This window comes from Eptesicus fuscus, chromosome 9 (assembly GCF_027574615.1).
Source record: "Eptesicus fuscus isolate TK198812 chromosome 9, DD_ASM_mEF_20220401, whole genome shotgun sequence".
Taxonomy (NCBI): Eukaryota; Metazoa; Chordata; class Mammalia; order Chiroptera; family Vespertilionidae; genus Eptesicus; species Eptesicus fuscus.
This window is the reverse complement of record NC_072481.1, coordinates 42,453,236-42,467,327: the sequence shown is the minus strand read 5'-3', so window position 1 is coordinate 42,467,327 and position 14,092 is coordinate 42,453,236. Positions and strand designations below refer to the sequence as shown.

The following is a 14,092-nucleotide window of genomic DNA, read 5'->3' as shown; positions in this document are numbered from 1 at the left end:
ATGATCATCCCTCAAAAAACAAAATAATTATTTAACTTTTGAAAATAATATTTCAGGCTTTTTCTCACAGGAAAAAGGAGAACCTGGTATATTTAATGTTTATGAGACTCCAGGAAAACCGTCATGGTTGCCTCTTAAAATTCAAGTAATTTGAAAATAAAATGGAATTTAAAATATTTAAATTTTTCTTACTGTTTTACTGAAGATGTTTGATTCTTTTACTTGACATTTTCTTAGTAAATATAAAAATAAAATTTTTAAAAAATTAAACAGTAACCTCCACAAAGCTTTCTCGGTACATCTAACTTTTGATTAACCAACCCACACTAATCTTACATAACTTTTCTCCGCCGAACAACCCCCCAAAATGATAAATTATTTACTTTCAAATAAATGAGAATAAGAAAATCAAAGAGATACTTGATGACTTTTTTAAAGGGTGTAGGGCAGACAAATATTATAAAATGCATTCTTTTTCAGTTTGTAATATCCAGCTAAATATATACTTTGGAGACAGAATTGACTGCAGTGTCCAAAATACTACTACTATTAAAAATTATTAAATTTTTAAATGTTCAAATGTAAACTGAGTGGTTAAAACTGGTAAAATATTTTAACAATGAAGTCTGTTAAAATATTATAAATTATAAACAATCATCTAAACACATATTATTGTTTTGAAAAGTATATATTAATTAAATACATAATAAATCATTTCAATAAATTAGATTTCTTTTTTTCCTCTCTGAATAAATTTCAGGCTCTGTATTTCAAATTTAACTTTGAAAACTGCTCTTTCTCAATAAAAGAATCCAAGAAGTCAGCTTTTATAACATGTGAGCTTTCTTTAAGTGAAGAAGGAACAGGAAAAAAAAATACAAGAATTATATTATCCTTTACCAAAAACCCTTGGCATTTTTCAATTTCTGATGTTTGAAAAATCTTTCTTACTGCCACACTGTAGAAGAGAGAAATGGGGGTGGGGGGGTGGCAATTTTCAAGTCACAGTTTATCTACTAAGAGACATGCCACACCACAAAACATTTAAACATTACTAAATTCTGAGCTCATCCTTGAAATGCTCTAAAATACATAAATTTGGAGTTTGAAATGGTCCTTCACATTGACTGATTTTATTATAAACATAGGACATGCTAGGGACCAAGGCTCTATGGCATTATGCAAAGAACTCCTGGAGCCTACCTTACTACAAAGTGAGCTTTCACCAAAAGGAGGATTTCATTTTAAAGTATCAGCCCTATTTTATAATGCAAAGAATAGCATATTTCCAAACAATTCATATTTATGCTAAAACATTCTCTTATTAAAAAGCTTTATTAATAATAAACATTTTAAATAAGGATTCTAATATGGCATTTAAATGCTCAAAGATACTCCCAACATGTTTCTCGGAGAACGGAGAACTGCGTTCATTCGTGTTCAAGAGGATTTTGTTTACCTGCCAACCAAATGCCCATATATCCCATCCTAAAAATCCTTAAATAAGGTCAACTATATCAACTAAACATTAAGAATAATCTAAGTCCCCATTTTTGCATCAAAAGTTTTTACAACTTATTACTCCCCAAAGGTTTCAAGAATGTGCCAATAAAAGTGCACAATATTTTGTATAACTTTACACACATGCACCATTAAAGTGCTAGTTATCTTTCTCAACTCACAGTTAGAAATATTCCAGAACATCAGAACTAAAGAATATCATTTCTTGTAGGAAATGTCCAGGTATAGCATACATTAGATCTTTTAAAAAAATAGTATGCCTTTACAAATAATGTTATTGCACATAGAACCATAAGTTATGTAATATTTAAAAATAGTCAAGAGAAAACAAAGAATGTTTTACATATGTACTCAGTGAGAAAGTTACTGTCCACCAATAAAAACAAACCTGAAAACCTGTTTCCAAAGCGGTATGACTTTGAATCAGCACCTTAAACGTTGATCAGTTTGTAAGTAAGCCAAGTTTAAGAACCACTGAATGCTGGCATTTCTGGGACTACTTCTCAAATGTTCACCTATAAATTTCTACTGTGTTATCATTCTGTGACCAGGTACTTGGTTTGCTTATGATATGCCTGTATATTAAAATAAGATGTCTAGCATTTTTCTGATAAAGTTTTTAAAAATTGCATACACATATATGGAGTTTATTCTTTCATTGAGGGTACTTTTATCACTGTGCTTACTGGACTTTCTTTAGAGACCAATAAGCTACCTAAGTTTTTCTTTTTAAAAATTGGCTCTAAAGCTCTATAAATATTCCATCAAGTTAAATAAATTGAAAAATCAATTTTTAAAAGAAGAAATCATAAAATATATGGCCCTCATTTGCTATTTAGCATATATTTTCTTCACAAACTGATATACTAAGTAAGCGTTTCTCTTAGTGGTGCTTCCAGAAGAAGGCCTAGTGAATGTATCAATCACACTGCCAAATATGTGTAAAGAAAAAAAAAACTTTCTTAATGTGATCATAGCTCACAAACCAAGAAAATCCAGCTTTGTTAAATAAATAACTATGCCCTGGGCCTACATAGATTCACCGGTATCCTATGTGCACCATCTCAAAAATATAAATTTAATTTTGAGAGCTCACTTGAGAAGACGCTAATGTATCCTACTATTGCAGCACACTGGTATTATCTACAAGTTCTATGTGTTGCAAACTTTTGTCAGCTAGAACTTCAGTCTTTGAATCTCAGCATTTTCACTGTGGTCCTTGCAACTCATTCAAATTATCTTACACTTTGCATCTTATCCATATGCAATTGTGAACTTTGCCAGAGTGGTTGAAAAGTTTCACTCCATACTTCCACAAGTTACTAAAATGTTACTAAAATAGGAACTTTGGAAGTTTCTTAGGGAACAATAAAAAACAAAAACTTTTACAATAACTAAAGCAACTGCTATCCATTATTAATGCTAGGCCTAAATCCTAAACAGATCATTTCAACATAAAATATGCATTTAAGAGTCTTCTGAGATCAAATAACCAGTATTTTTACTGTTAGATATTGCAATATGAAGAGATGTCATGTGGGAAATAAATCCAGACTCTACAGAGGGGAGGAATATCTATTGATACTTTTAGCCTTCCAGAAAGTATTCCGATTAAACCGTTATCTCCTGCAAAATGAAGGCAAGAAGTGGTAGCAGGTTTTTTTTTTTTTAAGGGAGTGGTGAATAAACATTTTATAAGAAGCATACAACTTCATGCAAGTGATTAATGGTCAGATCGCAATGTACCAAAACAGTATGAAGGCTCACACTTTTTTTCTTTCCTTTTTTTTTTTTTTCCCCTCACCGCAAAATCACTTTTGACTTCGTGCCTTTGAGTCAAAGAAAATAATACATTCAAAAGGGACCAGATTTGGAGCCATGAAGTAGCAGTATTTTGCCTGGGGGTGGTGCAGACAACAGAGAGGTGGAAAGGGAGGGCATGGAAAGGAGGGGTGGTGGGGCGAGAAAGACCCACGCTCCGAGTTGGATCGGAGAAGAAAGTTGCCCCTGTCCTGCGCGCAGAGCGTACGGAGTCGCGCGGCAGCGGCGGTGGCGGTGGCGGGAGGCGGCGGCGGGGGGGAGCCGAGTCTGGCCCGGGCCGCCGCTCGGGCTCGCGGCCGGGAGCCCAACTCCGCCCGACGTCCCCCGGCCCGCGGCCCGCGGCCTCCGCCGCTCGCCAACCTGCGCAGCGTGGGCTCGTCCCGGCACCGAAACTTTCACTCGGGAAAGCAAACTGGGGACGAGCGACAAGAACGCAGGCTCCACCCGACCGGCGCGGGGGACGCGCGTCCGCACAGCCCTGCTCCGCGGAGCCCAGGGGCCGGCTCACCGCCGCCCGCCCGCCCGCCCGCGTCCGAGGGGCGCTGTCCCGGGGCCGGGGCCGGGGACACCGGCCCGCGTCCCTCCCGCGGCTGAACCCCAAAGGCTGACAAACAATAAACAAAAGTAAGAGTTTGGGGAGGCTGCTCCGGCGCGGGCTCCGGGAGCGGGCTGTGGGCGCGGGGATCCTAGTTCTCCCGCAGCGGGGGTTCCGGATGCCCGCAGCGCGCGGGGTGTGCGGTGGGCACCGTCGGCGGCCCCCTCCCCGGGCGCCGCGGAACTACAGGAGCCGGCCTCCCGGCTGCAGAAACGCTGAGTCCAGATTTCAGCGTGTCATGGTCTGCAACCCGCTGAAACACGTGCGGAGCGTCCGAGAGCACCGCCGTTCCGCAGTCCAGCGCCCCGATATTAATTAACGCATTAATAAGAGGGCGCCATTAGCCATGTGCCCACACAAATGGCCGTGCAGGAGGAATGCACCCGCATGGAAACAAAGTTACTTTCTTAAAGCTGTATTTCTTCCCCCTTCCCCCCCCCCCCCTACCACGAGCACACGCGCACACACACGCAGACACGGGCACACACCAAGACACATGCCCCGGGCCCAGCCGACGTGACTGGACCCCGGCACCCCCTGCCCAGCCCCGACTCAGCCCCCGCCACCCCGGCCCCCCAACCCCTCCGCATCCAAACAGCTGCTTACCTGGGTGAGACAGAGCGGAGAATACATAACTGCCGGGCGGTGGGCTGTGCGTGTGCGTCTGGGTGTGCGGTTTGGAGGTGTGCGTGAGTGCGGGTGAGAAAGGAGAAAGAGGGAGAGAGGAGGAGGAGGAGAGAGAGAGAGAGAGAGAGAAGGGGGAGAAAAAAAAAATCAAGCCTGCTTCTTGCGTTCACATTTCCAACTCGGCTCAACTGCAGCCAGCCAGCGCTATTGCCGCTCCATGAGCTGAACTTTAACCCCGCCTAGAGTTTCCCTACACTCCACTATACATGTCTACTGTACGCGGGCGTTAAAGGCATAGCGCACCCTTTCCCGCTCCCGCGCCCGCCCGGCCGGGTGCCCGTGAGCTGCCCGCGCGCCCGCCTCCGCCTCCGCTCTGCACCGCACCGCACAGCCGCCGCCCGCTCGCGCCGCCGCCGGGGGCGGGGGGTGGGGGGGGGGACGGGGGGAGGGGGCGGCTGCGGCGCCGCGCGGCCAGCCCGGTCCGAGCCTCCGCGGCCGCTCGCGCTCGCTAGCTCGCTCCCTCTCCCGCTCCCTGGCTCGCTGGCTCTCCCGTCGCACTGCCCCCCCAACAGCCCCCCACGCCGTCCCCGCTCAGCGCATTACTGGGTAACGCAGTGAGGAGCAGTTACAGTCTGTACTCCCGGGCAGCTATAGGCTGCCACAGGATGTGCTTAAGCAAACAAAACTACTTTTCCTCATCCCCATCCCCCAGCTCCCGCCGCAGACCTTCGCGGACCTCGGGGGAGGACTTTGGCAACTTTGCCAGGTGGTCCGGTACCCCCCCCCCCTCCCCCGTTCGCGGCGTGGGCACCCGGAGAACCTGGGACAAGGCCTGAGGGTCAATTTGCATGTATGCAAATTTTTTTTTTTTTAAATCGGACCTCCTAGGTAACTTTCTTCTCCTCTGAAATGCGGTATGGCTCAAAAGCCTTGTAATCTCTCCAACGAAGCCTTCTGTGGGAATAGATCGTCGGCAGACGTAATTATGCACAAAATCCTGCAAACTTTGTGCCACTTAAGTCCGATGGCATTCAGGAGCGGGGGTGGTGGAGAAAATGTTCACACAGAAGATTCACCGGATTTGGGGGTGGGGGTTGTCTGGAGAAAGGGAGGCGGAGATTAATGAGCGAGCGTTCTCCCTCCCAGGACTGTGAAACTAAGTGGGTTTGAACACAGACGCCATAGAAAAAGTTCTATCACGTTCAGAAACAACAGTGGTTTAGCTGTGACATCTTTTTCTTTTTAGGAAAAAAAAAAAATGTTAAAGGGATGTCTCCTGCGGGAGGAGAGATGATTCTGGTCCACAAACGCGTGCCCAGAACTGGACACAGGCTCTCATTGCCGTCCATGCGCCTGGAACACCGCTGGAAGGGTGCCTTTTAAGAATCCCCTTTTTCCTCCCCCAGGTAATAGTTCTTAAAATGGAAAAGAGCTTCCTGCAATTATTTTAGGTTTGCTCAAGTATTGTTTTGGCAGAAAAGGGGGGTGGTTTTTAGGGTTTGGCAAGTTGCCAAATAAGCCTGCTTTTCCAGTTTTTTTTTTAACCTCATATTTTCTCTTCTAGGCTCTCCTCCCTACTTGGGGGGGAGAAAAAAAAAAGTATACCTCCTTCATCCAAACTCCCATCCAGTCTTTTTCTCCTCATGTCTCTCTCATGCTAGTTTGCAGCCTGCTGCATTTGCTGATCCTTCTCAAAATTCCAAAAGCAAAGACGAGTGTATCACATTGAAAGACACTGGCACACAGACAGGGGAGTCTACACCTTGGTAGAAGTTACATAGCTTAGCCTCTGAAAAGAGGAAATTCACTGTAGGAATGCCCACTCTGCAGGTGAGGGTCAGGTGAGGTGTTAAAGGCCATTCTCATTCAGGCTCCTTCCCCCCTTTTTAAATGAAGGGGCAACAAAATTGGTACAGGGGAAATACTCTGCATTTGTCTAAATTATTTTATGCTTGTCCTCCAGTTAGTTTATTGCTAAAATAAATCCTGAATGTTCAAGAGACCATTTTCACACTCCCCGATTCTAAATATTCTTGGACGTCTTTCAGATTTATTAAGAGGTGAGGGGAAATAATGGCTTAAACCTTTAATAAGAGAGTCCCATTTTTCCAAACTAAACAACCGCTTTCCCTTAGTTCCTCTTGGATTCCAGTAGGGGAAAATGTCCTAAAAGCTAAGCCGAGTTACAGAGACAAAATCCCTGGCCACGAAACCTTTGCTGGGATCTATAACTTCAAGGCGCTCCAAGTTTCCTCGATAGACATTTCTGGCTGACAGTCCCAACATGTAACTGAGGCACAGTGAGAAGTTATTGTTCAAGTGTGCACTCTTGGGAAGCTGTCTTCCAGAGCAGATTAAAATCTTTCTTTTAAAGATAGACTTCACATCTGCCTCCTTCCAAAATACCAAAGATTCTTACTTTTAATTGAATCTCAAGAAAAAGAAGAAAGAAAAAAAAAACTGGCACGTCGCCCTTGTTGAAAAAGAATGGGGAAAAGTAATTTAATGCTGATATTTCTACTTTAAAAACTTCTTTTGTTGCAGCGGTGGATGTGCCCGCGATTTCCAGCTTTCTGTGGTTAGCAATATTATCTTAAGTAACTTTTGGCGCCCTTCGCAAGACTTTTGGATATGGGACGATTGTTTGCGCCCTCTAGGCAAGGGCTGGATCCAAGTTCAGCACCAAAGCCCTTCACATCCGCTCCTGCTTTCTCTCCTATCTCCGCCAGCTCCCACTCCCTCCCCCGCGGGAGGATGGGGGAGGGGGGGAGGCGGGGGAAACACTACAAAGTACAGTTCCAACTACAGTCTTTGGAAACACGACTGAGAAAAATACAGTAGAAGAGTTACAGTTACAAAAAGGCTTCTGGTAACTTTCTCTCCAACAGGCATAAATTTAAATACACAAAGAAACAGATGTTTCTCAAAGGGCAGCCTGGGGGTAAAAAACATTTCCAACTCTCTCCCCTCTTCCCAAGTTGCAAAAGTAAATCCTTGTCCAGAGTTCACAAAGATACTAAGACACTTGAGAGAGTGAGCAGGGGTGGAGGGAAGAAAGAGGAGGGAAGACATAGAAAACAGTATAGGAAACACAGGTGAAGTAGGAAAACTAGTTTACTGCAATCATATAAATGCCCTATTGTTAGGAAGGATAAACCCCTTATTGGAAATAACCGCTCCAATCATTTATTTTGCAAGTGTTGGGAGGCTGCCTTGAAATGGGGTTGTCTCCGCGCAAAAGAGGCTCCTGTCATGCTCTTGGCTATCCATATTCTTCCTGGCACAGAGCCCAGCCTTGCATTTACTGTGTTTTATTTGCAGAAATGTTACCTTGCCAGTTTTAGTGAAATCCTCTTAGATATATAAATTACGTCAATAAGGTTTCACTTATATGTACATCTCAAATACCTCTCATTTTAGAGGTCACTTAATAGGAAGATCTTATTAATATGATTTAGATTTTAATGCCCAAAGCAGTAAAGGTAAAATTGGGGTTCATAAGTGACAACACCATTAACTGTAGTTCTTACCAAGACTGACTTTATCACTAGCATTTTTTCAACATTTTTCTTCTCTAGTTTTTTGACCTGCTGGTCACGTGTGTGCAGATTTTTCTTACATGCTTATATTCCTAAATTGAATCATGTTGTTGAACTGAGCATGCAAGTGGATTCTTACATCAAATTTCCAAAACGGGAGTTGATGAGAAGGCCTAAAGCCTTGGGAAATAGCTCCATGGGATATAATACAAAGATGGGAAAGAGCCCATATTATTTTCTACTCACTTCTTAACAGAATTAAGTGTCTACTCTGCTCAGAGGGAAGGAAGAGATGGATATGTTTTAGTCAGAGGCTGCCAGTTACTGTCTCCAAGATAAGCTACTGCAGTAGGTTTCCACTGGATTGGTGTCAAAGACTTGTCCAAGAGGCCAGATTCCAGCTAAGAGTCAGCCAGTCAGCAACTTTCCACACATACCCTCCACAGGGGTTGTTGTAGTAACAAGAAGAAATGTGAATTTGGCCAGTCTTAATATGCTATTTGCTACTGACCATATATTTAAACAGCAGAATTCAAAAGAAGTCAAGAAAAACTACTTTCTCTCCCTCTTCCTTTCAAATGTAAAAAACAGCTGTCAGTCCACCTGCGAAACATTCTCTCGTCCTTAAAACTTGTTTAGACGTTCAAAAAGGGAGGCTTGCCTATTCCTCCAGAGTAGTGGAAAAACCAAAGCTTCTACGATAATCAGAGCGAGAAGTTCTGTAATGCTGAATATGCAATATACTACTTCCCAAAGCTCACTACAGCCCCATAATTTAGGGAAGTTTTTAAAAGTTGAACATTTTTAAAAGTTGAACCTCACCTTCCACAACAGTTAACAACTTTCCGAATTTAAAAATAATAATCCATGCGAAGTTAAATATTTCTCTAGCAGAAATTTTCTAACTTTTCCAAAAAGACAGTGAAGAAAGCATAAGATTCATGCAAAAATCCCCCATCCGTGTTTTTTTTTTTTTTTTTCTTCTTAAACTCGAAAACTCTTTCCTATTGTGCTTGCTAAAATCCGGAAGAGCTTGTAGCTTTGACAGCTTGAACCACACCATCCCTTTCAGAGCCGCAGAGAACTTCAGATCCTCTCTGCCCCGCCCCCTCTGGCAATTGCGAACCATTGTACACCCGAGCTTTCTCATGATTGGATAAAACTTTTGTCAATCTCCCCTATTGTCCCATTGATTAGAGGATGGAATCGTCAATTATTCTCCCGGTCCAGACATTTCTTTTCGGGTTAGGTTGACTGCTGAGGCCAGACGTCTTTTTACAGAACAGAGCAGCACGTACAGGATTCCCCCCCGACTCCCCCCCCCCCCCCCCATGTTTCTGGAACGGAGTAAGCGCTAGGAGGAAAAAAAAAAATCTGTCAAGCTCAGCAATTTTTTCAAATCTCAGGGGGAAAAAAAAAGGAAACCCAGTCTCAGATGCACATAGCAAAAAAGCCATCCACAAAGCTACATCTTTAAAACAAAACCATCACAATAGACATTACCCAGCAATCACTTAAATGCATATGCAAGCTAGAGAAATTTTAGTTTTAGCCATTAAACAAAATCATTCTACCGTTATTGTTGTTTATAAAACGCATATCCGTATAAACGCGAAATAGAAAGTTTAAGATGTACCACGTACCATTGCAATGTAAAGAGTACGTGAGAAACTTTAAAATGTTCAGACGAATTGCTTCATTTGTTGTCCCCTTTTTTTGCATTAAAAAAAAAAATCTAAATAAACTTGGAACCGTTGAAAACCCGGAAGAGGTTTTTTTTTTAAAGCTGTTGGCCAATTGCAGGCTTCTTAGAGATTTTTTTTCTCTCTCTCTCCAAATCAGAAGGCTTTTGCAATTGCAATGCGCGCTCTCTGCCTCTCTCACTGTCTCTCTCTCTCCTCTTTTGAAAGCGATCCAACCCGGGCTGGCTGGTTCTCAGATTCTCTCTGCTTTTGCCGTTTGTGCTTTGGATTACACGAGACTTTGTAGAAGTTGCAATCGATTCGCAGTCTCTCTCTCCTCTCCCTATGCCCTTGTTTATTTCCGCAATCGCTGCAATTTGCATAGTAACCACGCACTAGGCGCCCGCGGCAGCCTACGGAGGGGACCGGGAGGGGGCAGGGAAAAGGCCTTGCCCCCTTCTCCCCTCCTCCCGTCTCTCTCCCCGCCAGTCTCCTCCTCCCCCGCGGCGTGTGGCCAATCGGAGCCCCGGTATTCAGCGCAAGCTCCGGTCCGGTCACTGTTCGGCAGAAAAGCTCCTGTGTTACCAGGCCCTGCTTGCGGGGATCCTGTTTTTGGCGCATGGAAGTTCCTTTGGTGCTAGGGAGGTGTAAGGATATAGTACCTTTGCCTGCGGTTGTACGGGTTTTGAACGTTTTAATCAAGTCTGTACACCTGCCTTTTCATTTTCTTTTTCCATAGCCTCTCGTGAGTTATTAGGCTAGTTCATGATGGCCAGTGAGAGATTTAACCTTTATTTGCACTGGTGTAGACCAAGAGTTAAAGATCCTCTTTGGTTCATTAAATCAAGGGAGTGCAAAATGTCACAGAGAACTTATAGTGAAATAAAGCTTCTACTCCAGGTTCACAGAGGAAAAGACATTCGCTCTATTCTCTGCAGATGACTGAACATAAAATCGTTAGGTGGGCTCCCTCAAGAAAAAGCTGTTCCTTTAAAGCAAACATCTAATTGACCAATATGCTTACAAAACCTGTGTTCCACAAAATTTAACACACCCCTCAAACCTCCCATCCACCTAAAGAAAGGCTCTAATATTTAAAAGGTTGTTTTTTTTATAAGATAACAGTTATTGGAACATTAAGTCCTTCATCCTACTGATTCATTTTATTTCATTAACCCAGGCTCCATAAGACCAGGTGATCTGGATAATTCAATGTTAACCTTCTATTTGTTTGTTTTAAATAACAAACTAGTTACCAGCACAGAGTGGGGGTGTGGGGTGGGGGGTGGGAGGGTGGGGAGGGCAACTCTAAAGAGAAGAGGTGTCCCATTAAATGGAGAGCATCACAAGCAGGCTATTGCATTTGTGTGTGTTTGTTGTTGTTGTTGTTGTTTTAATGTTTTAAGTAGTTTAGGACGTTTTGCTGAATAACTGAGTTACAGGAAAATGTGTGCTTAGCTCACTTGATAAAAAAAAATGTCTAATAACAAGTCAAGAGGAATAGGATGCAATCTGGTAGTTGTCTGATTTGCTTAACTGTCCTTGGTGAAAGTGCCTAATTAATGAATAACAGGACCTTGCACAGTTAAATTAGAGGTTAGAGAAACCTCCTATTTTATATTGAACCACAGTTTTGGCTTTAAGCTTGCACTTTACCACTAGCTAAAGGATGCAGCATTACTGGGAGGTAGGGTACTGTGGCTGCCCTTGGTCTTAGACAAGCTTTGCTGTTCTGGTCTACCCATTATAGATTCTGATATTGTTCTAGAAACTCTGTGGCATTTAATCCTGGCCTTCTCCACTGACCATCCATTTCCACGTGTTATACTACTTTTACCCTAGAAATAACACTTGATGGAATGTTGTGGCTTAAATTAAAAAAAAAAAAGCATTTTTTTAAGCAACCAAAAAAGTTCTAGGCCTAGTTCAAGCTGGTGATAGGCTGTGTGACCTTGAGATGGTTACGTAACACCTGCAAAATAGGACATGGACCTATTGTGACACTAGAGGACTGTTTTGTTAAGGGCGAAGAGCCTTTGAAATGCACAAGAAATATCAACTTGTGTCGCATTGCTCTGTAGATGCCATGGTCTGAATAAGCCTCCAAGCTAAGCAAGCCAGGCCTTGTCAGTAGGTGGTAACAGTGAGTTTTCTCTGCTTTGTCTGTAGTTCATTAACTCCGTTTAATGTGGTAGGTTAGCACTTATTTCCAAAGTGACCTTTTATGTCTCCATCTAGTCCACAGCAAAACAGTATAAGCTTTGGAGTCCAACTTAGGTATTAATGTTGGGCCTACTATTTATTTAACCTCTGTAAGCTTTAGATTCCTCATCTAGGAAATGGGAGATAGTCAGATAACATATGTAAATTGCTTAGTATACTATGTATATTTAATATACAATAGCCATAATAATAATAATAATAATAATAATAATAATATTACTGTTTAATATGTACCATGCACTACATTGAATGTGCTAGGAGCTGGGGATACAGACAATAAGACATTATCTCTGACTCCAAGAAACTTTCAGTCCAGTGGGGGAGACAAAGCACAAAGGTAAATAATAATGTAATGTGATAAGTGCCATATCCACCTTAGATATACCTAAATGGCAATAGGAATATAGATGATAGAATGACTGATTTTGCCTGGATGTATAGAACATAATTTAACACACCCCTCAACCTCCCATCCACCTAAAGAAAGGCTCTAATATTTAAAAGGTATAGAGTCATAGAAGGCTAACAAAGAGGAAATGACATTTGTGTTGGGTCAGAGGTATGCATTTGTCAGGTGGACAAGGTAGGGGCAGGGCATTCCTATATGCAGTGGGCCAGAGAGTGGGGTAGTGTTTGGTTGTGGCTAGTTGTTCTAGCTAGTATTAGCTTGCATCACAGTAACTAGAAATGAAGTGAAAAAGGCAGGCTGAGGCAAGATGGTGGAGAACCTTGTGAGCCATTTAAACTTTCACTTGAGAAACTGGGGAGATATCAAACATATTTAACCAAAATATAGACAAAGTAGGATTTGCAAATTAGAAAGATTATTCTAGCAATGGAGGCAACAAGACTAGTTAGAAAAAAGTGAGAGAAGATGAAGTCCTGAACAGCACAGCAGGAATGAATGAATAAGAGAGAGAAAGGGAGGGGAGAATAGAGGGTGAGAGAGATGTGAGAAAGCAAGGGAGACCCACCATACACATTTATTTTCAAGATTTTGATCAACAGAGACAATTTAGGAGTGCACTTTTTCCAGGTTCTTCTCAAAGTCCAAAGGCCCACAAAATCTATATATAGAAAAGCCTAAGTGACCATTATGACTGGTCGACCAAACGACTGATCGGCCAGTTCCTATGATGTGCACTAACCACCAGGGGGCAGACGCTCAACACAGGAGCTGTCCCCGGGGATCAGTGTGCTCTCACAGCCAACCTCCCATGGCCATCCAACCTCCCGCAGTCCCTTCCCAGCCCCGGACTGGACTAGATGCCCTAATCAGCCCCAATCGCTGGCCAGGCCGAGGGACCCCACCTGTGCACAAATTAATGCACCGGGCCTCTAGTGTATAATAGGATCTGTTAGTGAAAGAGTCTCTCCTTACCCCACAAATTGTCACTTCTATATCCTTAAAACTAATTTAAAAATAATACCAGTAATAGTAGCAATAGCTCACATAGATTGAGTCTTTATATAGGCTCTTCCCACCCCATGAATTTGTATTCCAGTAACTTCCCATCATGCCTCTGAAAATCAGGCACACATCTAATAGGGTGACTTTGAGTTGCTAACCCCACTGTGAGCCTCATGTTTGCAGGTAGGCTGGCTTTATGCCTTGAAAATAGTAGGCTCTTCCAGGAATTTTGCTTTTGACCCAAATAAAAACTTTAATCCTCTTGCAGATCATTGTTACAGAGACTAGAGTCTTACAGAGTTAGAAATATCAGAGTCTTACAGAGTTAGAAATATAATTCAAAATTGCAATATTTTTCTAATAATTCTTCATTTTCGATTTGTGAACTAAGCTGAATATTGAACACAGAAAAATATTTCACATTTTTTTTATATGCCTGGGTAAGTCCTAGATCATCCAAAGCACTTTTTAGGCTACGTAATCAAGATGGGCATTTAGAGGAAAACATGGCCATATAAAGGATAAATAATAGAAGCCAATTTAAATCTAGGAATTGATGAGGTTCCCAAATAAGCAAGTTGTGGCAGACAATTGCCCCCTCAAATGCATTCTTTCTGTGTTTTTGGACACATAGATGAAGAGTATAGAGCCCTATTTCCCAGCCTTCCTTACA

At 42.6% G+C, this 14,092-nt stretch overlaps 1 protein-coding gene across 15 annotated transcripts in view; it reads right to left on the bottom strand.

Moving 5' to 3' along the window:
* NFIA (nuclear factor I A) overlaps positions 1 to 4,671 on the bottom strand; it is a 365,771-nt gene extending 361,100 nt beyond the window's left edge. For all 15 annotated transcript variants that reach the window (XR_008556937.1, XR_008556935.1, XR_008556936.1 and 12 more), the window contains exon 1: positions 4,544 to 4,671. Coding sequence is in view for 12 of the 15 variants with exons in the window: in XM_028142302.2 (XP_027998103.1) it covers positions 4,544 to 4,570 (27 nt within the window). In the remaining 3 variants the exon portion in view is untranslated. The remainder of the gene's footprint in view (positions 1 to 4,543) is intronic.
* Between the last annotated feature and the right edge of the window lie 9,421 nt (positions 4,672 to 14,092).